Here is a 26374-nt window from a genome sequence, read left to right as displayed (position 1 = left end):
CAAACACTGAATCAAAAGAACACCCTGTAACCATGCCTACTAAAAGAAAATATTACAGTTGTATGTTCTGTTTCCCAGGTTCTTTAAGTTCCCTAACTTTCTGACTGTATACAAGCATTGCTTTACTACCACCAATACTTTTGAATCAGCAAAAGGCCATTGTCAAACAACTAGAACATTTTTAAATGAAGAGTGTTACACAGATTAAAATGTTAGACTTGCCTTTTCCCAGCCTTTAGTTGGTTTGCTACATACTGCAGTAGGCCAGCAAGTTCAATCGGATATTTTCGGAAAACAGCACCACAAAAACTAGCTAGGCCTAAAGTAGATGGAGAGGGAGAAATAGCTGTGACTGAAAGTAATGCATCATCTATTATCCTCTATGTCTACTCAGTTATACATTGCTAACACTCCCACTTAATAACTTTATGAACCTGAACATCATAATTATTTCTATTGTCTTTATTTGCCACGTGGATTTTTCTTTTGAAAAATAAATTGATACAGTAAGTGCTGTGATAAATATCTGAAACATTCATTTATTAAATAAAACAAAGATACTAACTCTGCAACCAGCTAGAAATTGTAGTGTCATCATGTTTCATTCTCTCCTTCTCAGGATTTGCCAGAGCTTCAATGATGCAGTCTTTAACAAAGTTAAAGAATATACTTTCTCCAAAAGCTTTGAAATAAGCATCAAACTTCATTAACAATAGTACTGTACTGCTTTACAAATATCATGCAACCTGAAAACATTCCTTCCTATAAGGTAAATAAGTTGTCTACATTAGAGTTGCCAAAGGCCACGTAGAATTGTCTCATCATCTACAAAAATTTGAATAAGTAATCACCATATCTGAACATTCAGAAAGTATCATCCTAAAACATGACATATACTAAGAGATTAATGCTACTGAAGACAATTACTGCTGAAAAATAACCATACAAGACTATAAAGATACAATAAAAACAACATACCAAAAACCAATCACCACCTCATCATTTAGATGGCATGGGAATCCCACATGGGCAGATGTTAATTAAAATAATAAAATAGTTCTAGAAAAGGAGCATTTGCATATAATGTCAGGAAGTGGGAAAGGCTGGAAATCAGGAAAGGCTAATTCCACAGCCCAGTAGCTACCACAGCAAGACTTCAGACTTAATAGAAAGGTGGATAGCAAAGTATAGCTACATCGTGAAACACCTGCTAGTGATGGGCAGACGGGCAATCAAGGATAAAGATGCAACTGCAGCCATACAATTAGCATATGTACTTTACACAAAAAGGATACATGCCAAAACATCATAGTTTAGAGAAGTGAGGTATTTCAAGGAATCAACAACTGGTGTAATTAAATTGTCATACTTCTGTATTTGTGACAAAATCTGAAAATGACAAAAATTAAATAGATAAGATTTACTCATCCAAACTAAGACAGTGCTACATGCCCTTCACTCATGCAAACTTAGAAATTCCTAGGTAATGACCTACTATTGTAAATGGGCTAGTATGGTCAACATCTATAGCTACGTTTTAAAAATAAAAACAAACAAAACCTATTTTTACCGTGTTTTGATTGTACTGTAGCAAAAGGTAATCCCATTTGATTTCTAGAGCATAAAGACAGTAGTGGAACTGATCATGTAAAAATAATTTTATATTAGCAATTTTCCTTAAAATGTGTCATAATTTTAGCCTTCAGACTAACAGAAAACAATCCGTAAAAGTTTCTGATCTTGTATATATCTATTTTTATTCATATTTAGGAAAATATAACTCTATACTCAAAAATCTAAACCTTTCCATAGACTTTAATTGATAGGGATGCTTCTGCTTCGAAATGTAGCAACAGCTCACTGGGCTGATGCTACATTTCAAAGGGGGAAATGTCGTGCAGTTTTCTGCCTTTGAAACATATAAGAGCCCCAGTAAGGGCTCTTGTGCATTTCAAAGATTGAAATGCCACATGGAGCCTGGGGCCAGCATGGGATTCAGAGCCCCCACTGGCCCCAGGCTCTATGTGATGCTTCTGCTTTGAAATGTACAAGAGACCCAGCGGGGACTCTCATACATTTCAAAGGTGGCACATTGCCACTGCGCCCCTGCCCCATCCCACAGAGCCGAAGGGAATTGGCTTTTTCAGCAGGCTCCCCCTTGCAGCCCCTTCTCTCTTCCTCCTCCCCCGCCTCATTCGATAGAAGCAGCAAAGCGGGGAGTGACTAGCTGACTAGTCATTTACATCCCTACTCATTAATAAGAATTGCTGCCACTGATTGTCACACTGAAAGGTAACAAAGAAGAAAAATGAAAAGGGTTTTGCCTGCTTTCCTTCTTATTTTCAACCACTTCAGATTTTACCACAAGAAATTAAAATAGAACTCAAAATGAACAAGTAAACAAAAAGTTGTACCAGTTTATTAGAAATCACATGTAGTTATTGTTATTAAGCTGAAATAGCTCAATGATATACATTTTAAATACTGACTAGTGGTTGAGCATCTCATTTCAGTGCCCTACACATGACACATCACAGGGATCTGGCTTTGAGAGCATGAGTGGCCAAGAATTATTGAAAATGGGGCCTCATTAAAGAGTCTCAACTTGTCTACCCAAAATCAGTAGCCTCATTTTGCAAGTATCAGTGTGTATCTTCACATTTCTACTGCATTACTATGCTTTTAGAATCTCTCATAAATCAAAAATAACAGAATTACTACTTTTTCCCAATTTACTTAAAATAACATGCACAAATATGCAATCCATCCTTCCTCTTAAATATATAATCATGGGGTTCATTCCATAACCCTTCCTCATGCAAGCCCCAATGACTGTTCACATTAGAAAGGACAGGACAGATGAGATCCACACACACATTTAGACATATGCATATCACATCACATACATAATCAAATAAAATTGTTGGATTGCTATGGCTCAGTTTCCCAATTTGCCTTCCAGAAGGCTTCACATTTTCCTTGGTTAGACGCCTATAAAAGAAGAGATATTTTATTTCAATTAGCTCCTTCACAATCTCAGCAGTGTCTAGTGCACAAATGACACTAACTGAAGCGTTTTCTAAGCAGACTAGGCAAAAAGGCTAAGGACTGAAATACTATTCAGAGATAGTCCCTACAGCAGGGGTGGCCAACCTGTGGCTCTTGAGCCACGTGCGGCTCTTTGCTCACAAAATTGCGCTCTCAGGGTTATGGCTCATTTGTAGGCACATGCCCACTTTGTGCACATGCCGCAGTTCCTGGAGGGAGAAGTTTGTGGCTTTGGCAGCTCTGGTGAGACCTAAGTATTGGGTTAGAGTGGGGGGAGCTGGGAGGGCCTGGCTCTGGGGGAGGGTGAGAGCACTGGGTTGGGATGTGTGGCTCTTTGCACTCCTATCCACAGCTCTTTTGGCTCTTCGTGTCCTACTGGTTGACCATCCCTACAGTGAAGGGACCACAGGACAATGCAAACTTCCCCACACTGCTAAAGACTGTTGTATTTGCCTCATAGATAAAACACTTGAAATTTAAAGACCAATCACACTGATATTTTCCCCAAGCACAGAACTCTGACGTTAGAAAGAGGTAACTTATGCTATCCTCATTCCTATAAATCTATTTTTTTTAAAATACCTAATTAATTGCCAGTAAAATAAATGTATTATCTTCAGTTAACACAAGAAACATAGTTGGGATTTCAGAATTTTTCACTTTCAAAATATTTTGTAATGAACTGCAAGCTTAATACTTAAGTCTCTGTATAAACAAAACAATGAGTTCATAGAAATATAAAAGGAGAAGGGTGATAGGTTCAGCAATTTTAGCTTTTCTAGTTTCCAGTCTATAACTCACACTAATGTACTGGCATCATTTCTGCTTCAGGGCTCATAGCTACATTACTGCAGACTGCCGTAATCAATAATTTCTCAAGGACTACACTGTACCAAATTAGCGCCAAAACTGAGTTAATTCAAGCTATCCCAAACTAAAAGGAAGAATAAATGTTTAATGTCAATATTTTTTGTGGTGTGTTTTGAAATGATTTATTTTATTCTCTTCCAAACTATCTTTATTGAAAATGTTTATTATTAAGAATATAATCAAAATAAAGTATAAATATATGAAAATTCAAGACAACAATTGAAGTTATTTAAGGAGAACACCACAAAATGTCTCAGTTTTTCTATCAACGGTTCAAGGAAAAAGAAATGTTATTTCCTTGGAAATAATGCTACCAGTAAGCCTGAATTCAGGTTGTTATACAGTATTGGCTAAAAATAACTTGTTATTCTTTCTTGCTGTACTCCATATCCTAAAACATGAATATGGCAGCTACTTGATTAAACTGTATTTAAACTTCAATACCTGTATCTGACACACTAAGTTTACAGTTTATCATGATTTGAAGTGTGCTTTTTATTCTACAATATGTTTGAAAACAAAGTGCAAACTTTATTAAATTAAGTCCTTTTAGTTATATGTTTATTTCTTTGCCCTAAAGTTTAGTGAGTCTAGTAAATGGGCCTAAGCAGAAAAGATAGTTTTGGTATTGTGTCTGTGCTAATGAAACTAAAAGAACATTCAAGGCTGAGGCCTTAATTGCTTGATTTACAATACCTCTTTGCTTTGTCAATGGAAATGCTGATGTGCCGCATAGCCTTGAAAGTCCTTGTAACAGTGCTTATGTGTGAGAGAAAGGAATTAATGTGTCGACATGAGGTACAAAAAGTTATTGCTCAGAACCAGATGGCCAAAAGAAGGAGGTTGAGTGTGGGCAAAGACCAGAAAACTACACAACCTGCCATCAAAGAAGCCATCTATAATCACCAGTGCGTGCACCTAATAAGGAGGGATTGGGATACTGGAAGATTGACGAGCCTTGAAGCAAAGCTGGCACCCCCAAAAGACGATTTATTACAGGATGAGCCTTCAAGAGATGTTTGGGAACGATTGACATCAACAAGCTAACACTCAGGTCACAAGCTGACAGAGCGAAATCCATTAATTTCAACAGAGAAAAGGATTATAAAAGCAGGGTGCTTTGCTATGGAACTTTGGGTTCGTCTTGCCACTTACTCCAGGAGCATTGGATCGATCGACTGACAGAGCCCTGCTCTCCCTCTGTGTTCAATCTAGCTGGCCACTAGACTGATACAGAATCTGGCCTGGTAACTATAACATTGTCTGGTGGGACTGAGTGTGTGTATGGTGTTAATGTGTGAGTGATTGAAAAGCATATGCAACAGTTGTATTCTCAATAAATGTGGTATACTGCCTTTTCCCCTATAAAAGATCTTGTGTGGTTTGTTTAAGCAGATAACCCTGTCAAGTATTTACACTGGCAAGACTCACCACATAAAGCTAAGTTACTCCTAAAATCTCATTTTAACTGCAAGTTTGAAATCTTGCATAACTTACTTCATGATATACTTGGCTCTGTCTATAGTTTGAGCTTTAACTTTCACTAGAAGTGGATGACTGTTGTATGTTTCGTTCTTCCATTGTCCATAGAGACGATAGCTTGGATGGATTAGAATGGGAGAAAGAAAACAGAACATTATTTAATTTGAAAATTTTTAAAAATGACTTCTCATATGTGAAATAAAAATGTATTCTATGCTACTCACCGATACTGGTATGGAAAAGTTTTGAACATTCCCCAGAGTTCCTCAGACATGCACGCATTACAGTCCATTAGAGTAAGAGATGGAAGCAAAACTTGGTCGGTAATATTTAACAAACAGCTAAACAAGATCTCCTGAGGTAAAACAAAAAACATAGCAAAACAATAACCCACAAGTCTGAGAAAAATTCAGAAAAAGTAACTGTCAATGTAACATCATCTTGATTAATAAACTATTTCATTGGTTTATTTGTCTCGTGATATACCTATGACTTCCATTTATATGGAAAAATAGCTACAATTACAAAATCTAACTTTAAGCATAAATATTTTATAAGATGCTCATAATCACAACTGTCCTCACTGCTCTACATCCAATACAGTGTTGGGGGCAGCAGCAGAAAAAGTTCAATGTTTTACATTCATAATCCTGAAACAATAAATTGATAGAATTCCACATAATGTGATGTCATTTTTATTTTGATATGAAGCGATGTAAGTGGTATAAAACAATTAGTACAATTGTTTTAAAAAGTAACTTTTAAACCAAGAAAGATTTCTTAAACGCCATTAAAACTGTGTTTGTAGATAACTTGTCATTTGAAATCCTGTAAGTTTTCAAAATGTGACTATATTCAGTTATTGAACTTACTGCTGAAACCCCTCCAGCCAATTTGTTTTCACAATCATACTGCTCTACTTTTTAAAAAAGGTATTTTATTTTATTTTTTTCCCTTTCACTATGTTTAATACGCATATGAAAAGGAATACAGCAAAAAAAAAAAAAGTCCAGTAAAATGAACAACAAAAGTATTTTTACAATACCTCTTTCCATCAGTCATGGTTAGGTTTGATTTTTATTTCTTATGTCAGGGGATAACATCTATATTCTTCTTCAAGTGCTTGCTCATGTGGATTTTCAGGGCTCGACAAATAATGCAAACTACTCGCCCGTGGCGAGTAGATTGCAACCTGGAAGAGCCGGTTCAGCGAGCCCTGTTGATTTTAGTTAGATGTGCATGCGCCATAAGCACAGTTGTTGGAAAGCTTTCCCCTAGCATAAGGATGGGCAATAAGAGGCTCAGAAGCCAGACGTGGTTCACCAGGGTTAGCTCCTGAGGGCTACCAGATGCTTTATATATCTGAGCATCGACAGATCCGTCTGCTTGCAATTTCCATTGGCTGTGGATTGCTGTTCCTGGCCAATGAGAGCTGTGGGAAGCAGCACATACAGAGACTCCATTTTCTGAAGCTCCCATTGGCCAGAAACAACCATCTGTGGCCAAGAGGAGTTCAAGCGGCCACATCTGCTGACAAACAGGTAAATAAAGCATCTGGTGGCCAGTCAGGGGCTAAACCTGATGAACTGCATGGGCTACTTTTTGCCTACTCCTGCCCTAGCATCACCCATCAGCTTGGCTGCGAAGCCTCCTGGAATGACATCTTCATGGTGCCCACTATATGAGCCTGCCGACCCAGTGCCTCCTCAGTTCCTACTTACCACCAGTGAAAGTTATTGGAACTACGGTGGCTTGCTATTTTAAGTGCCCTTCATTCTCCTAGTGCAGTGGTCTCCAACCTTTTTACACTCAAGATCACTTTTTAAATCTCAGAACAAGGGAAGATCTACTGCCCCACCCCTCCCCCAGACACCCCACCCCTTCCTTGAAGCCCCGCCCCCGCTATTCTCCTCCTCTCCATCACTTGCTATCCCCAGCCCTTATACCAGGGGTTCTTAAACAGTGAGGAGCGCCTCCCCAGGAGAGGTGTGAAGGGGATACAGGGGAGGTGTGAGGTGCCTCCCAGAAAATTTATTGCAATTGCCTTCTCACTGGATAAAATTCTAAAGTTTAGATTTCTTCATAATTAATATTATGAATTAAAATGATAAACATTAATTTCTTATTAACTTCTAGAGATCGGCGCACTACAATAGCAGTGCGAATCAGTCAGGCCTATGTGATGACACACTACAATAACAGTACGTGAGCATTGCCAACTTTCATCAAATATTATGTAAATTTGTTAGGAAAAGGTTCAAAGTAAAAAGCTCATACTATTCTTTTAGAATAGTGATAGAAATGTAGCCGTGTTAGTCTGGTGTAGCTGAAACAAAAAACAGGACTATGTAGCACTTTAAAGACTAACAAGATGGTTTAATAGGTGATGAGCTTTCGTGGGCCAGACCCGCTTCCTCAGATCAAATAGTGGAAGAAAATTGTCACAACCATATATACCAAAGAATACAATTAAAAAAATGAACACATCAAATTTCAAAACAGAAGGGGGATGGGAGGGAGGTAAATGTCTATGAGCTAATGATATTAGAGGTGATAATTGGGGAAGCTATCTTTGTAATGGGTAAGATAATTAGAGTCTTTATTCAAACTTAAGTGTAAAGTGTCGAATTTAAGCATGAATGACAGTTCAGAGGATTCTCTTTCAAGCATAGTCTTAAAAGGCCTTTGAATCAGGATGCAGGTAATCAAGTCGTTGAGACAATGTCCTTGCTGGTTGAAATGGCAAGAAACTGTTTTTTCTTTGTGATCCTGTCTAATATCTGTTTTGTGGGCATTGATCCTTTGGCAAAGTGTCTGAGACGTTTGTGTGCTGTGGTCATTATGAATAAGGCTGACTATAACCAGGAGGCAACCAGACAACTCTCCAACAACACATTTTACAAACCTCTCTCCTCTGATCCCACCTCGGAATATCAAAAGAAACTACACTGTCTCCTTAAAAGCCTCCCTACAGCTACTAAGGAACAAATCCACACAGAAACACCTTCTGACCCCCGACCAGGATTGTTCTATCTGCCTCCCAAAATCCATAAACCTGGACACCCCGGACATCCCATCATCTCTGGTATCAGCATGCTCACTACTGGTTTATCCAGCTATGTAGATTCTCTTCTCAAACCCTACGCAACCAACACCCCCCAGCTATCTCCGAGATACTACTGACTTCCTAAGGAAACTACAAAACATTGATAACCTCCCCGATAACACCATCCTTGCCACCATGGATGTAGAAGCTCTATACACCAACATCCCACATGAAGACGGATTACAAGCAATTAGAAACACTATCCCAGAGGACACCACTGCCAATCTGATAGCAGACCTATGTAACTTTGTTCTCACCCACAATTATTTCCAGTTTGAGAACAACTTATACCTCCGGATCAGCGGCATAGCCATGGGGTACACGCATGGCCCCACAGTATGCTAATATCTTTATGGCTGACCTAGAACAACATTTCCTCAACTCCCGTCCCCTTTTACCCCTTCTCTACTTACGCTACATCGATGACATCTTTATAATCTGGACGCATGGCCAAGAAACACTGGCGACATTCCACAAAGATTTTAACAACCTACACCCCACCATCAATCTCAGCCTGGACCATTCTAACGGGGTTCACTCACCCCACAGCACCACCAGCCGTCGGACTTGGGAATTAGCTACAATGGTCCAGCTGTTTGTCGGCTCAGCACGGTAGTCTGGACGCTCGGCGGTTGACATCAAAGGCATCTGTCAACCTCCCAGGTATGCCTCATCCCAGGACAAATGCCTTTGATGTCGACCGCGGAGCGTCCAGACTACCACACTGAACCGACAAACAGCTGATCAGTTTAGCGCGGCAGCCATTTAAATTTAAAAAAAAGCAGCGATTATTTAACTCACCGCTTCATTTTCCTATGCCGGGTAGCCTAATCTACATGCCTCTGTCGTCAGAGGCATGTAGTCTAGACATACCCTTGGAGATGATGTGCCTGCCAGATTCCCAGAACAAGCTGGCAGACTACTTCAGAAAATACTTTCACAACCATGAGTGGTCCATCCGGCCAGAAGTAATTCACACCATTTTCCAGAGGTGGGGAATGCCCTAAATGGTGAAGAGATTGATGTGGGGAAACAGCATGTGCCCATGACATTGCTTCTTTCCAATCAAGATAACCTGCACGACAATGCATTGTTTCCATGGAAAATTCTTGCTGAAAATAGAGACCTCTTAAAGTTGCTGTGTGGAAGAAATGCTGTCCCACAGAAAATATTCATTTACTTTTTCTCAGCAAGAGCACTCTCGCAGACAGATTTCTCCTTCTCTGGTTTGATCAAGTGCTGTACACATTTCCACCATTTTCACTCATGCAAAAGATCCTATACAAAATCCATAAGGAAAAGACAACAGTCATAATGGTTGCACCAGCATGGACCTGCCAGCACTGGTACACCATACTCAAACTATCGCGGGACACCTCAATCACATTGCCATTGCTTCCAGACCTGAAAACTCGGGACCACAGTTGCTTTAATCATCCAGACCTACAGTGTCTTCACCACAGAGACTGGAAGCTCCAAGTTTAAACCCCATACAACTCTTGCTTGGCAGCAGGAAGCCCACCAGAATAGGGCCATATATATGGCCAAGTGGAAAAGATTTGCTATCTGGTGCTCCTGGGACCAAACTCCATTCTACTCATCCTGAAGTACCTGTCACATATTAAGCAGCAATTTCTGGCAGCTTCTTCCATCAAGGTGCATCTGGAGGCTCTCTCTGCATTCCACCCAGGAGTGACCAGGCACTCCACTTTCACCAACACCATGTTTGGCTGTTTTCTCAAAGGTATAAAGCGCTTGTACACATAGGTTCGGCAGCCAATCCTGGCATGGGTCCTCAATCCAGTCCTTTCCAAGCTGATGGGGGTCCCAAGTGAACCGCTGGTGACTTCTTCACTTCTGTATCTGTCATGGAAGGTTGTATTTCTAGTCACCATTACTTCAGCAAGGAGGGTCTCAGAAATTAAGGTCCTCGCCTCTGATCCTCCTTATGTGGTTTCCTTTAGGGATAAGGTGCATCTTGGATCTCATCCAATGTCCCTCCCAAAGATTAAGCCCTAATTTCAATTTAATTGGGACTTTTTCCTGAGTTTTTAACCTAAATCACCTTAGCAATCACGCACAAAGACTCTACTCATGGGACATTCGACGGGTTCTCACTTTTTATGTCCGAGTACATGAAGCCATTGCAAATATTGAACCAGCTCTTCATGGTAGTGGCAGGGGATTTCATTGTGTATTATCTCCTGTATCCATTCTTGATTCGAATTGGCTAGCTTTCTAGCCCTGGCACTCACGTGAAGGTGTAAGCTTCCTCAACAGTGATCGTAGCCCAGGTGTTAATTCAAGAGATCTGCAAAGTGGTGGTGTGGTCCTCGGTACACATTTTTGCCACTCTCTAGGTTCACTCATCACATTGGAAATGATAGTTTTCAACAAAGCAGCGCTCCATTCTGTGATTCCATAATCTGAGCCCGCCACAGGGGTAGGGTTTGGGAGTCATCTAACTGGAATTAATATGAGCAAGCACTCAGAGAAGAAAAATGGTTACTCACCTTCTCATAACTATTGTTCTTAGAGATGAGTTGCTCATATCAATACTAGAACTTCCTATCTCCCCCTTGTCAAAATAGCTGGTAGGCACCAGGTCAGTGGGGCCATGAAGGTGCCATTCCAGGAGGGGCACCATACCTGACCCGATAGGTGCTGCTAGGGGAAAACTTGCTGACTGTGTATGTAGCATGCACAAACCTAACTGGAATCGATATGAGCAACATATCAGTAAGAACAAAAGTTTTGAGAAGGTGATCGATCGTTTTTATTTTTAAGCATTTTCTCCATTTTTATCAATTTAAATGTTCATTGCAAGAAATTATGGGAATTAAGTCAGAAGTCAGACAATTTAATGACAATAGATGAGATTCAAAAAAGGTAAAGCTTTATAACCATTAAAACCCAATGATCAACATCACATACCAGAACAAACAAAGTTAACATCCTTAAATTCTAATAAATTCTCAAGCAGAACTTTTCTTATTGTATCTGTAAACTGTGATCATCATCAATGGTATTATTTTTCTTTGGTTTATATATATCTACAATGAAATCAAAGCTAATGGACTTTTAATGAAAAACAATCTTTGCAAACCTAATTATGGTAATCTTAGGTGTTGCATGTAGCAACAGCAGTACAGCAGTCTCATAAATGGCTATTTTTAATGTGACATTATATCTTTAAGCAAAGGAATAACTTAAATGCTACAGTAAACGTCCGATAATCCGGCATCTTTAGGACCCAGGGGGTGCCGGATTATCAGATATGCCGGACTATCGGAAGGGGGGGCTATGAGGGTTCTAGGCTGGTGTGGGAGGGATGCCACCCCAGACACCTCATAGCTCCCCCTTCCGATAGCCTGGCTCTGCCACAGGAATCCCCGATTCAGCGGCTGCTGGTCAGTTTCAGCAGCAGCTGAATCGGGAAGCCTGCGGCAGAGCAGCTGGGGTGCTCCCGGGTTGGTCCGGTAGCGCTGCCCCTTGGCATTGCAAGATCAACCTGGCACCACCTCAGTTGCTCTTGGGGACGCCTGGGGCAGAGCAGCTGAGGTGCTGCCGGGTGGGTCCCACAGTGCCAAGGGGCGGCACTACCGGACCAAGCTGGCAGCACCCCAGCTGCTCTGCCCCCAGGAGTCCCCAAGTCAGCTGCTGCTGAAACTGACCAGCGGCTGACTCCGGGAAGCCCGAGGCAGAGCTGCTCTGCCTCAGGCTTCCAGGAGTCAGCCGCTGGTCAGTTTCAGCGGCGGCTGAATCGGGGACAGCTGGGGTGCTGCCAGGTTGGTCCCGCAGCGCCGAGAGGCAGCGCTATGGGACCTACCGGCAGCACTCCAGCTGCTCTGCCCTCGGCTTCCCCGATTCAGCCACTGGTCAGTTTCAGCAGCGGCTGAATCGGGGAAGCCAGGGGCAGAGCAGCTCCTTTGGTCCAGCTGCCCGGAGCACTTCCGGGTTCCTGATGGTGCTGGACCATCAGGAGTGCCGGACCATCAAATGTCGGACCAATGGAGTTTTACTGTACAGTACAACTGTTAATATAAGCTCAGTGCCACAGGAAAATTTTAAACTACTATTATCAAACAGATGATACAAGAACCAGAAACCCAGGTATTATCCAACACCTTTAAGCAATACTGTGCAAACATTCTCCCTCTGATACATCAATAAATCAAAAAACTGTAGCATGTGAAATACAGGAGGAGTAGGATGCTATAGAAAATTGAGCTGCTTCAATATCAGACCTTTTACAAATGAATGCCTATGCTTGCTGATAAACTGGATATCACAGGAATATCACAGAGTCCAGTGGAAAATTAATTTCCTGGGATTAGCAAAGTATAATTTAATAACTCATTATCTATCTATAAAATATTTCTACAATTTCTGCTCTAGTTACTGTTTTCCTAGATCTTCCTACACTTTTCCCAGATAAAATCAGCAAGGCACAAAATACAGTCAAGACAGCACTACCTACAAAAATAGAGCAACCCAGCTACTGAAATGCAAAAGCAAGAAGAATATCTGGCAGGGAGAGTGCTAGCTGAAGAAAGAAAAGATTTTTTGGGGGGGAGGAGGGAGCTGATTGTTTATAAGCAGGTTGTAGCCAATGAGGAGACAAATCCATGGCTTGTTTGTGGTAAAGATGACCACATATTTATAGCTTAAAAAGTAAGACTGTTGTGACACAGGTGAGCCATGAAAATCCTGAGACTACTCCACGCCAATTTTCATCCTACAATAGGGTATAGAGAGAAAGGAAGAAGTTTGCCAAGAAATATGTCTAATTATAATTCATTTTTAGATATGAGATTTCTTCTCAGTACAAAAAGAGCAAAATCAAGGATATTCCTGAGAAGCTGAGATCCTTGAACAAGGAAGCAGACTATCTTCTAAGAAGAAAGAAGAGCGGGTTGCAAAGTATGTGAAGTTTTCACTTGCTTCTTTTTCTAAAGAAGATGTTTTAAAAAATAAAAGGACCGCACAAGCACAAAAAAATGAGAAATATTTCATTTAAAAGAGCAGCACTTTTCTTACAGTTGCATGACATTACGAGTAAATGAAAAGAGGTTATCTTTAAAAGAAATAAAAAATTTCCAGGACCAAAACCTTAAAAAAAAAAAAACTCACCATTCTCTCTTTATCTTCTTGTTTGTTTCCATCAGACTGAAACTACAAAAAGGACATTCATATTAACTGGAGAATTATAAGATTATCAAGTTAGTCTATTACTGCCAAATAGGTATAATTTCAAAGTTACTTCAGAAAAATCTGTATCTAATGGACTGCCCCACAAATGGTTTAATACTCCCAAATTGTAGCATGAAAGTTTCATCTTAATATCTGTCTCTCTTTGCAGTATAGGATTAACATATTGTTGCCTATACAGAATAACAATTCAAATATTTGTTTTGAATAAAATATTTTTCACTCAACATTTGTAACGTCTGCATGAAGATTCAGCTACTCATTATTATGCACCTTAAAAAGTTTTTTTTAAGCAATTTTCAATTTAAAATTAAAAAAACGGAAATTGCAGTGGAAAATGTTGCAATCCAGCAATACTTTCATTACTCAACCCAGAAATGAAAGCAGACATTTTAAATTATTCGTAAGCATTTTATGCAAACTCAATGATACAAGATACATTTTCATTTAATTTTACTTCAATTCAAGGGTGAAATATGAGCGCCACTGAAGTTAATAACAGAACTCTGACTTCAATGGGGCCAAAATTTCACTCTATAAAGCTTTTAAAAGAAGATTTAGTCCACATCAGAAATAGTCCCCAAAAATCAATACACGTATTAGGTTTTGCTAGGGAACTCACACAAAGCAAAATTTCACTAAGATATTCAGCTTTAGAGATTACACATTTCCAACTATGTGAAGAATTTAAAAGCTGTTTATAATTTTAGAAACAACATTAATGCTGAACCAACAAATGGCTGCTGTACTAGGAAAGTAAATAAGCATTAGTGATGTACAATCTTGAACTGCATATATATATAATAGAGAGGGGGAGACTGACTATGCATGAAGGTCTCCTAAGCAATGTTAATTAGAGCTGCATGCACACCAAAGAGAGGGGAGTCTAATTTGTTGGTATGTTGAGGGTTGGTTTTGTTTTTTAAAAAGTAGGCAGCCTTCTACCAAAGCTAGTATCATCCATCTTACTTTGGGGGAAGAAAAAGCAACAGAGTCCTACATATGTTTAGACACTATCATTTTCAAGTGAAAGACTATGTTAATTTGGAAAATGTGTGACGTGCACCAAGTTCTAGTAAGATCAAAAAACTAAATCTTAGCATGCTGTGTCCTACTGCTTCAAAAAATGTAATGTTTTTGGCATACTAGACTTGTTTTATAGAGTTCACAAAGTTTAATTTTTGACAAAATTATATTTTAAGTAGATACTACATGTGCAAATTTTATATTTCAGATTTTTCAAAACAAAAAATACAAAGCCACCACCGAAGAGCAAGTTGATTTATTTCTCAAAGAAATCCAGTCATATATGAAATAATGCTCATTTTAATGGAATAACTAAACTATGCATTATTTTTGTTCAAAGAGGTCAATTGAATAAAAGACCATTATCATTTTTTTTAAAAAAAGTCACTATTCTGTTAACTATATTTTAATGCCATGTTGGAAATATATCTGGCTTTCTCACTATATATTCTAGAACAGCAGAATTTCCAAGCCTGTTTATAAAAGTTAAGGCATCAACTCCTCTAAAGCCGCCCTTCTCTCCTGTTGGAATTCTGCTACTGTTGCATTTGGAGCCATAACACTGTTACAGAATTCCCCTTGGGAAATAACAGTATCTATTTCAGTTTTTAGTCCTAATTTTTAAATTGTTTCAGTCCCTCTTATCCTGTCCCACTCGGGTTGAATGTGTATTAACTTAAATAGTTAAGTTTGAGCACAAAAGCCAGGTTTGCAGTGTTATTAGAAGCCTGGGCTTATTAACTACTGTATGATTAGTCAGCTGACAATTTTAAATAAATCCACTGTGGTTATAAATATTTCAATCATGTGTATTAAATATGAATGGGAAAACTTAAACAGTTGACATAACATGCTGATTGCAATATGCATTAAAAATAACTTTCCCTATGTTACCTTAACCATTCTGTCCTCACTGTTCAGTTTCTTCGAAGTTCCAACCTAAAGCAAACAGCTATAATGTTGCTCATCCTCATCATAAGCATAACATTTACGTATTTTAAACTATCACTTTAAACTATCACTTTATGTATATTAAACTATTCATATTTCAAATACTGAATCTTCCACTAAAATGACAAAATAGAATATTATGAAGTGTCTAACACAGATAAAAATGGATCTTTGACATAATAAACAAATACGATAGTATATTCTTAAATTTTTAATTATTTTTCAACATTTCTTCCCAGAAACCAGAACAACCTCTTTAAATAACTAGACCAATCCAACAGAAAGCACCAGAGCCCAATATTCATAGCTGAATGCTCCCACATTTTAAAAACATGTCCTTAAATATAGGTATCAACAATTCTACTTTAAAAGTGAACTACAAGTGTCAATAATTGTGAATAGAAAAAAAAATAGATGAAAAGATACTAGACCACTACAGTAGAACAATCCTTAAACATGTCATATATAACTATATCCAATACAGCACATGTTAATATATAGCTGCAGAGGACTTGGATGAAAAAAATTCATTTCAGTAAAAGATCGCCTTTTTCCAAGGCATTTAATCAAATCATGACAATGAAGTTAAGCTAAACTTTTAAAAAATACGTACAATTGGACTTCTCTAAGTGAAGTACATTTTCATAATAAATTGTAATGGTCAAAACTCAACATGATAGCACAGAAGACAAATCTCTTATTACACTGAATTTACTGTACACGTTTATCATTATATCCAACTAGTAGTGAAACCACAAGACTATGTTTGCTTGGTAAAATAAATGAGCACTCTATTTTCTGTCTAAATTTCTTAAGTTAAATGACAACTAATGCCAGGCTTATGTACTATAGCATCTCTTCAGATTTATGCACATTTGGAATATAATGTCAGTGTAACTACCTTTTTATGAGGCTGGCATTACTGGGTTTTTTTATTCCTATTGCTGGTAGGTGGCCATATTACTCACAGGCTACGTCTATACTACGATCCTCTTCCGCAAAAGGAAATTTGTTAAGTAAGAACGGCTCTTGAGCAAAAGGGTTTTTTTGTGCAAAAAGGAGCCATCTACATAGCGCTTTTTTGCGCAAAAACCTCTTGCGCAAAAGGGATATAAGGAGGAAATGCAAATGAGAGCAAGACATATGCAAATGAGTGCTCCATTTGCACTTCCTCTTTCCCATTTGCCCATCCACCTCAAGAGATTTTGTAAACCATCTGTGTGGAAGGGATAAAAAAAAAGACTGCTAGAACCAACATAAAATAACTAGCCATAATGAGAAAAAGGGGAGGTGAAAGGCTAAGAACAGACCATAGCTATGTTTGATAGAGCCTTTTATACAGGATTGTATCTGAATGTAATTCTGAACTGGAACCGTACAAAACGGATTATTTAAACATCAGTAAACCCTCGGTGTGGACACACTCATCCAGAATAAAAGTTGCCTTGATACACTTGAATTTAATTCACTTAAGTGAATGAGAGTATACACACAGCATATTATTGAAGTTTAAGTAATCCATTTTAAATGTCAAGTATCAGAGGGGGAGCCGTGTTAGTCTGAATCTGCAAAAGCGGCGAGGAGTCCTATGGCACCTTATAGACTAACTGAAGTGTAGGAGCATAAGCTTTCGTGGGCAAAGACCCACTTTGTCAGATGCATGGCGAAGTGGGTCTTTGCCCATGAAAGCTTATGCTCCTACACTTCAGTTAGTCTATAAGGTGCCACAGGATTCCTCGCCATTTTAAATGTGTACCTTTAGTTAATTCAGATTCATTACTGAGTACCCTGTACAGCCCTCAGAGTCATCTGGGTTTCTTACTTCTGGGTAAGCTAAAGGTTGTAAAGTGAAATAAAAATGCCATTAAGCTTAGAGCTTTAAAAATTCTCTCAATATTCTAAGTTGTTATTAAGTAAAATAGACGTAATGGTCATGAAATATGATTTTTTGCTTTAGTGACTCATTAATAGGGTCCCAACAATTTCATGGCTGTGAAAAGCCCATTATGGGCCGTGAAGTAAGCCCTTTCTCATGAAATCTGATGTCTCTTTTTCCTAGGAGTGCCCTATCTAAGACAGCTTCCTAGCTCGGAATGCAAAAGACGGGACAAGAAGTGAGTGTGGGGGCAGGAGATGCAATGCTTTCTGCAGCTGTGCAGAGAAAAAACAAGTACTCTCTCCCCCAAGTCAGCTAGGACTAGCGGCTAAGAGCCCCTAGCTGAGGTGCTCCCAGCAGCACAGGGGAGATAAAACCCAGCTCTACCTCGTGGAACCTACTGCAGCTGGCTGCAGGAAGCTCTGGGGTTGCTACGTTCAGAGTCCAGATCTGAAGAAGCGCAGAAGTAAAGGTGACAATCACATGACCCACCTACAACAGGTTTGTGACAAATCCCATCTCCTTTTGGTTCAGGACCCCACAATTACAACACCATGAAATTTCAGGTTTAAACTGCTGAAAATGTGAAATTTATCAATTTTCAAATCCTATTGCTGTGAAACTGGTCATAATGGACTGTGAATTTGGTAACACCCTACTAATTAAGAACATAAAAAGCCACACTAATGCAATGGTTAAAAAAGAAAAAAAAGAAGAAAACAGATTAAGACTAATACTTGTCCTCTGCTCAGGCAGATCTCACTTTTCCAAAATCAGAATAAATTTTTATGGCAACTTAACATAAATTTTGAATTTTACAGCTATTAGCCTGCCCCACTGCCATAACATTATTGTAGGACATATGTATGCTTGCTAAATGTAGTTCTGTTCTGAAAATGATGCGGAAAAAACAGTACAATCTGTCAACTATCCACATGTATTTTATTATAATTTCTGCACAACAAACCTCTGATATGTAGAAAAGTGCATTGACTGGGAATTCAGGACTAGGGTATTCTTACATGCTCATAAATTATCACACCTATGCAGGAAAGTGTAAATTACTCAACTAAGTATTTTGCAAGCCAGAAGGGCCCTGTCACACAATCTGTCTGCGTCTAGACTGGCATGATTTTGCGCAAATAATTTTAACGGAAAAGTTTTTCTGTTAAAAGTATTTGCTCAAAAGAGTGTCTATATTAGAAAGTGCTTTTGCGCAAAAGCATCAGTGCCCGGTATAGATGCGCTTTTGCGCAAGAAAGCTCCGATGGCCATTTTAGCCATCAGGCTTTCTTGCGCAAGAAATTAAGGTGCCAGTCTACACTGGCCCTCTTACGCAAGTATTCTTACGCAAGAGGGCTTATCCCTGTGCGGGAGTGTCAAAGTATTTGCACAAGAAGCACTGATTTCTTACATTAGAACGTCAGTGCTCTTGCGCAAATTCTCGCGGCCAGTGTAGACAGGCAGCAAGTTTTTGCGCAAAATCTTGCCAGTCTAGATGCACCCTCTGTGACTAAATGAAATACCAAGACCATAAACACTTTCCGATTCAGATCCCACTACTAAAGAAAGCAGGAGAGAGATGTGCTAGTCACTGGACTTTCTCCAGGCTTTGAGAAAGATGTAAAAGAATAGTTCCATCCACCTAAGTGGAGGAACGAGAATTGAAGGAGAAGTTACAAATTACAATGATACTGTTCAACTACTACTGGAAATGGAAGAATCTGGATTGTTCATCTTGCTGCAGTTTGAGTCAACCAGCTTTTGGTGATATTTTACTCATGCTACTTGGCCAATAAGGGTATGTCTACACTACAAGGTAAACTCAGGATTAGTATAACATGTATTAACAGATCCTGGGTTTGTTAACCAAAGCACGACCATCTACATTTGTCTGTAACCTGCAGTTAAGAACTGTTGAACCCTGTGTCCCAATCTGGAGCTTCAATGCAGGCCCAAGATCAACCATATTTAGTCCAAAATGTGGCTCTGGCCCTTTTTTAGAGGTGCTATGTTGGAAAACCTGACTATCCAACCATCCAGACTGTCCAAAAGGATAAAAAGCCAGCCTGCAGGACTGTGGGATGCTTTTGGTGGCTTTCCGGAGTAGAAGTCCAGCAAGAATGTGTCTACACTGCTAAGCAATGGAGTTTGAACTCCACCTGATCTGGCTTGACTGGCTTAGAGCGATTTGTGTGTAGAGGGTCAGGCTTTAGCTTGAGTTTGAACCTTGGGCTTACAATGCAGTGTAGACATATTTTAAGAGAGTGCAGCAAGCTTTGAAAAAGCCAGGGGAAGAGAGGAAAGTGTGGGGAAACAACTAATTATAGAATGCAAATATGCAAGTTACACCAAGTTTTAATATTCATTTTTATTTTTAAGCTTCAAATGTTTTTATAGTTTTGCACTGGTGACCTGAAAGATGAGGCATGTTAGCAAAGTGGACAAACCTGTACTGTATCAAACAGAATATTCCTGGAACAGAATCAGAAAACAATCCTGTGGTCCTGACTGGATCTCTAGACTACACTCCAGTAGAGTTCATAATACAAAAAAACTCCCCTTCGCACTTTTTAAATAAAAAGATCACAATAGAGTCTTGATGCTGACTTTGTGAAAAAGTAAGGGCCATTGCCAAACAGAACCCAAAAGAGTCCACTTAAAAAATAAAATTACTTTGGGATTTAAAAGGTTTCATAGCCCTCTGAACTAAACTTATCCTTATTAACCATATGAAAGATAGCTTCTGTATCATCATGGTAGCAGTGCAGACAGAAGATAGCTCCTTAACATATTCAAGCACTGGGATCAATTTGATTTAGTATCCACTATTTCTTTCACTAAAAGGGAGGGGAAAAAAAAATCACCCCCCCCCCACTCACCATGATACCTAAGAGATGAGGAGAAACAAACTTTTTAAAACTGGTCCAATATTTTTTTTTTTTAATTTATCATGACCTTCAGAATCAACCTCAACTTTTTCCAGTGCAAAAACTTTAATACATTTTTATACTGCTTTTTCATAAAAAGTTATCTACACAAAGTATCTCCATATATATATATATATATATATATATATATATATATATATATATATAAAAAAAATAAAATTTCCTGCCGGACAACAAAGTATTCCTGCTGGGTGACAGAATATCATCACGTCATCAGCATCAACTGACTCTTTCAGCAAAGCAAAAGTGGTCAGAAGAGAGGGGAGGGGAGGTATGTGAGTGTAATGAGCAGAGGGCACAGCCCTCCAGTAACTTCATAAAAAAGCTATACTAAAGATCAATGGGTGGCGGCAGCAATTTAAGAGAAAAGTGAAGGGCTGCAGTGAGAACCTAGCCATTAGCTTACTGGTTATAACCTTAACTGGTTAAATTTATAACAAACTTCTGAGGTTTACTCTTAAAATAAGTGATCTTTTTTAACTATTATAAACAGAGAGAAAATGCTTATTTGGAACATCTGGAAACTGTCCTTTTAAAAAGCTATTGGACATTTTCTGTTTCTGCATGTGAACACATAACAAGTATCTAATAAAATATCTTTTTACTGTCATCATACAGGAATAGTATGTTTCCATCAAGAAGTTTAGACAAGTAGCTCTATCTTACCAACCTCTTTCATAAATGCTTTTCCTAAGCGAACCACTTTTGCAAATAAAATGGGATCATGGGAGAGATGAGGACCAAGATAACACAGCATGTTGAACACTTCCTTCCTCAAATCTTCAAAACTTTCTGCTTGTTTTGGTGCTCTCTTATTTTGCAAATTGGAAATTGGTGATCCTTTAGCTCCTTTAGGTACTCCAACTCTGTGAAAACAGAATTATGAAGTTTCACATTCTTCACTTTTACAATCAGGAAAACCAATTTATTAGTGAAGTGATTTTAGTTACTATGCTGCTATATTATTTTCTGAGTTTTTTTCAATACAACAATAACATTTTGAACCTATTGAAGTCAGTGGGAGCTAACAACTTCAATGAGATCAGGATTTCATCCCCAAACCCTCTTATTATCAAAGAGATTCTGTTGTTCCATAATTAAATAAAAAACTACAAAATCATTACATGTAGGTATAAAATAGGATTTTCTAAAATATTTTAAACACAGTAAAAACTCATACTACATTAAATAATTAGTTTTTAAAGTAAATACAAGTACATTAAGTGACATTCTTTTTTAATTAAACTTGTCCTTTGAACTGTCTAATATTTAAGATTAGCTTTAATAATCAGAAAAGGACTGGGCAACTCTATTGACCTGAGCAATATCAAAGATGGACATTTATTGTTTGCATAACTTTCAAACGAGTTTAGAATAAAAATAAAAACAGAAATGCAGTGAAGTCAATACAATACAAAACAAAAATTACTGTAAAAACTCAGCATAATAACATAAAATCAGAAAGGTACCCAAGTACTATGTTTACTATGAGTGGCAGAGTGAGATGTGTCTGGATCAAATTGCGAACTCCATTTTGGATTAGGAAATCTATTCTATGTTATGTGCTGAACTCAAGTCTAATGCTGCTGTATGATGTATTCCAGCGAGCAACCTACCCAGGATTGTCATTGTTAAATGACAATTTCTAAGAAGCCATAAAGATACCAATCTAAGGCCACTTATGGTCTCTCAACTACCAAGCCATGTCCATGATAAAAGGTATCAATCCAGGAGCACAGAAAGGGATAGGAACAAGCATGCCAGTGGAACCAGTAGAAGTCATATAAAAAGTCTGAACCCAGGAATGCACCCTGTAGAGCAAGAGCTAGGAAAAATTATTATACTCAATGAAGAGCCAGCTGGCTTAGAGGCTCATTTTGACCAGCAGTTAGATCAACGTACAATAAACTGATGATTGTCCATTTTTCAGTTATTAGCCATCGTGAATCAATTCTGCCTTAAATATACATGTACAACCCATAAAAACTTGACTGAGAGTTGTGTAACCTGAGGACAGAATTAAACAGAGTGTGACAAGATGCTGGCTGGGAAAATCCTGAGCCAGACTTCCATTAGACTTCCATTATCCCAGCTCCATTGAAAAAGGTTAATTGGAGCTGGCTGAGGCAACCCAAGCCCTAATTGGCAATGGGAAGTAGCTAGTGGTCTCATTAACCAGGGGGCTATAAGAGGCTGGCAGGAAAGAAATAGGTTTCCCCTTTTCCTCTCCCCATCCAGAGCTCAATTACTGGGTATTTAATAAGGCAGGCAAATTCCACCCTACATTAATTAGATATATTAAAATGTGTGCAACTGAGTACCAGTATAACCGCTGAAAACTTCAGCCATTACATGTGAAGCAGCAGTCAGCTCTCTGGGAGCCAATGCATGCCAGGAGCCAGCTTTTAAGACAGCTCCCTGCATGTGTTAGCTCCCACCTCTGATATTAGAGCAAGGGTTCTCAAACTGCAGTCCACGAACCACTTGGGCCACCTCCCAGGTGGTCCACAGCTCAAGCTCAGCTCCCTCTCTCTTCGCCCCCACAGAAGAGAGCTAGTACAGGCAGTCCCCGGGTTACGTACAAGATAGGGACTGTAGGTTTGTTCTTAAGTTGAATTTGTATGTAAGTCGGAACTGGTACATATTGTAGGGGAAACTCTAACCAAATATTTCTCCAGAGCTCAGTTTTATTCTCCCACACCTCACTTCCCTCAGTCCTTTATTCTCAAGCTGAGGTGTCTGCTGAGAAAAGCTGCTCCGCATCTCCCTGATCTGCTGGGGGTGGGGGCGCTAGCTTCGCATCTCCCTGGTCTACTGGGGGGAAGCAGCTAGTGCGGGGTTGCCTCACCCCATTTGTAAGTAGGGATCCGATGTAAGTCGGATCAATGTAACCCGGGGACTGCCTGTACTGGAACTCCAGCCTCACCACATGGTTGGAACACCAGCATCGGCTTCGGGGGGGAGGGGGAAGGCGAGTATCCCTGAGCCTCACTGAGCAATGCAGCTCATGGGGAAGAAACACTCCTGCTCTCCCTTCCCCAGCTGAGGGAAGAGCAGCACACGGACACGCTGCCTGGCGGTTTCCCAGCTGCTCCCAATGGCCAGAATCTAGCCAATAGGAGCAGTGGGAGGTGGTGCCTGCGACTGGCGCAGGGCACAAAGGCAAGTGACTCCCCTCATGCCTAGCCCCCTGCACTCCTAGCCCCCTCATACTCTCCCCTCCCCCAGCTGTAAAGATCGCACACTCCCAGCCTGCTCCTCCACCCCCCTTTGCACCTGCAGCTCCCTCCTGGCCAGACACCTACTCTCAGCCTGCTCCTGTACCACCTGCCCCTGCCCCAACCAGAAACCCTACCTCCAGCCAGCTCCTGCATCCTCCCCACTGGACAGACACCCTAGTCCCAGCCTGGCTCCTGAACCCTACCTTCCATCAGACCTTGCCCCTTCATCTCCTCCTCTACCCCACATCCTACCCAGATCCTGCACCTCGACCCTCTCACTGGCAAGCCTGTTCTGCACACTGAACCCCTCATTTCTAACCCAACCCCAGAGCCTAGGGAGGTCCACAAAATCCACTAATCCTAGAACTCCAGAAAAGTTAATGTGGCCTATCGGAAGCCCTAAACCTCAGTCCTCCTTGTGCCTCCGCATCCCCGCAGTGGGGCTGGAGTGCCAGAGGAATGAACTGTCTCAGTTAGGAGCCACATCAATGAGGATTGGGGATTTTTGGAGAGTTTTGATTTTGCTTTGGGTTTTTTTGTGGATCAGTGACCCCGATCCAAAAAAGGTTACCTACACATGCCATAAAGAAAGAAAACATGGCAACTTTTTGTGTTGGACATAAATTCATATTTTACTTTATTTAATATGAAGTTTGATAAACTAATATAAGGAAGATAAAGTGCTTAGTCTGTTTAATAATTTAAATTAATATTTCCTTTATTACTGGTTAAATTAAAACATTCTCCCTAGCTGCAGCACTAGCAAAATAGCTCAGACATAATTATATAATTAACAGTGAACTCCCATTAGCAACTGGCAGTCCACAGAAAGGTTCACATTAAGCCAGGTGGGCCATGGGCCAAAAAGTCTGAGAACCACTGCATTAGAAGCAGCAGCAGCGCAGGGTGGCAAGCGGCTCCCGAGGAGCTTTGTGTATCATTTGGGTAACCGATAAGCTCGTGGTTATAGGCTACCTGTTTAAACAGCTGCACTCTTACATCCCTAATATTAACTACTTTGCCTTTGTCCTTATTAAATTAAGCTTTTTTCTCCTATCTAGTTCATAATGAGTTTTAATCTCATCCTAACAAAGACACACAACACATACATCTAAGCCTCACAGAATCTGTAAAGATGATTAATACATTTTCTACATATCCTGTACAAATTCTCAACATTCAATAATGCAAGACAGATGTTCATCTTACCTGCGGTACAAAGGCTCAATGGTAACATGTACAAGATGGCAAAGGGCAATGGCAATAGGCTTGTGTGAAGTGGCATAAAATGGAGGCATCTGATCCATAATACTCTGTGAATGCTGCCAATCACCAACTTTTAACAAAGCTTCCAACAAACCAAGTTTCTGGTTGTCCGGTGGCTGAAAAAGATAGCAGACAAGAAACCGGAGTGAAAAAATTTAGTGCATTCCTAAAACCTCCTAATATTTCCTCTTACACAGAAAAGTGTTAAAATATACAAGATGCTGTAATTCATTTTCTATGCACCATAATTATTTCAAACGTGTTTTACCCTCTGGTAAATACTCCTATTGCACATTTTTAAAAAAATCAGTTAAAATGTTCGCAAGATATGATCACACCTTTCAGCAATTCAATAATTACATGTTAATTCTAAGGTATTGTTCCTTGCAGTAGTGAATATTGTTTTTAAAAATGAGACTGAATTTCTTGTTTAATAGGAAAATGTATAATAAATAAAATTACGGTGCACAAAGTGCTGTTAGAAAACTGAAAAGTCTGAACTTAACAGTGTATTTAGTCGTGACCAGCTGAAAGTCTCAGGGTGAAGATAGAAAAGGAAAGAGAAACAGGCTACTGGTCATGGTACTGCTATAGACCACCAAATATGGTGGTGGAAGGAGATGAAATATTTCTAGAACAACCTACAGGACTTTAACTGCCCAGAAATCTATTGGAAAAGTAATACAATAGAACCTCAGAGTTAGGAACACCTCAGGAAGACAGGTGGTTCGTAACTTTGAATTCTTCTTAACAAAATGTTATGGTTGTACTTTCAAAACTTCACAACTCAACTTTGATTTAATACAGCTTTGAAACATTTCAGAAGAAAAATTCAGCTTTCCTAATTTTTTTTTAGTATTTTATGTTTAACCTAGTATTGTATTTTTGGTTTTTTTGGCTCTGCTACTGCATGACTGAATACTCCTGATTCCAAATGAGGTGAGTAGTTGACATATCAGTTAATAACTCAGAGGTTATAGCATATGGCAAAATACAAAATGTCTAGTAAGTTAGGAATGAGTTAGGAGCATTTCTTGGTGTAGACACTGGAGGAAGTTTACTAGGAGAACAGCCATTTTAAATTTGATAAGGCAGGAATTGATTACAAATTAGAATGTTAAAAGCAATTTGGGCGATGGAGATCATGACATGATAGGTTTCATGATTCTAAGGAAGAGAGAGCATAAGGACTATGGTATTCATAAAAGCAGACAAACAAAATCAGAAATGTGGTAGGTAAAATCCAGTGGGAAGAAAATCCATGGAATAAAGAATTTTAGGAGATGTATTAGTTTCTCAGGGAAACTATCCACAAACAGCAATGTGAAGAAAAGAGTGAGTGATAATATGGCTCCATCTGCAGCTT

The 26374-nt window shown here is 39.3% G+C and overlaps 1 protein-coding gene across 2 annotated transcripts in view; it reads right to left on the bottom strand.

Moving 5' to 3' along the window:
• The window catches only part of THOC2 (THO complex subunit 2), a 121078-nt gene that overhangs the window by 39036 nt on the left and 55668 nt on the right, over positions 1–26374 (bottom strand). The window contains exons 11-20 of one of the 2 annotated variants that reach the window (XM_014569712.3): positions 24952–25124; positions 21192–21387; positions 15638–15682; positions 13640–13681; positions 5625–5755; positions 5416–5517; positions 2907–2991; positions 1296–1389; positions 566–646; positions 223–319 (exon numbers count right to left, since the gene is read on the bottom strand). In XM_014569712.3, the coding sequence (XP_014425198.3) occupies positions 223–319; positions 566–646; positions 1296–1389; positions 2907–2991; positions 5416–5517; positions 5625–5755; positions 13640–13681; positions 15638–15682; positions 21192–21387; positions 24952–25124 (1046 nt within the window). The remainder of the gene's footprint in view (positions 1–222; positions 320–565; positions 647–1295; positions 1390–2906; positions 2992–5415; positions 5518–5624; positions 5756–13639; positions 13682–15637; positions 15683–21191; positions 21388–24951; positions 25125–26374) is intronic. The other variant, XM_006115394.4, reaches the window with a different exon arrangement.

This window comes from Pelodiscus sinensis, chromosome 13 (assembly GCF_049634645.1).
Source record: "Pelodiscus sinensis isolate JC-2024 chromosome 13, ASM4963464v1, whole genome shotgun sequence".
Lineage (NCBI taxonomy): Eukaryota > Metazoa > Chordata > Testudines > Trionychidae > Pelodiscus > Pelodiscus sinensis.
The sequence above is the reverse complement of the archived record's forward strand: the minus strand, read 5'-3'. Positions and strand labels throughout refer to the sequence as shown.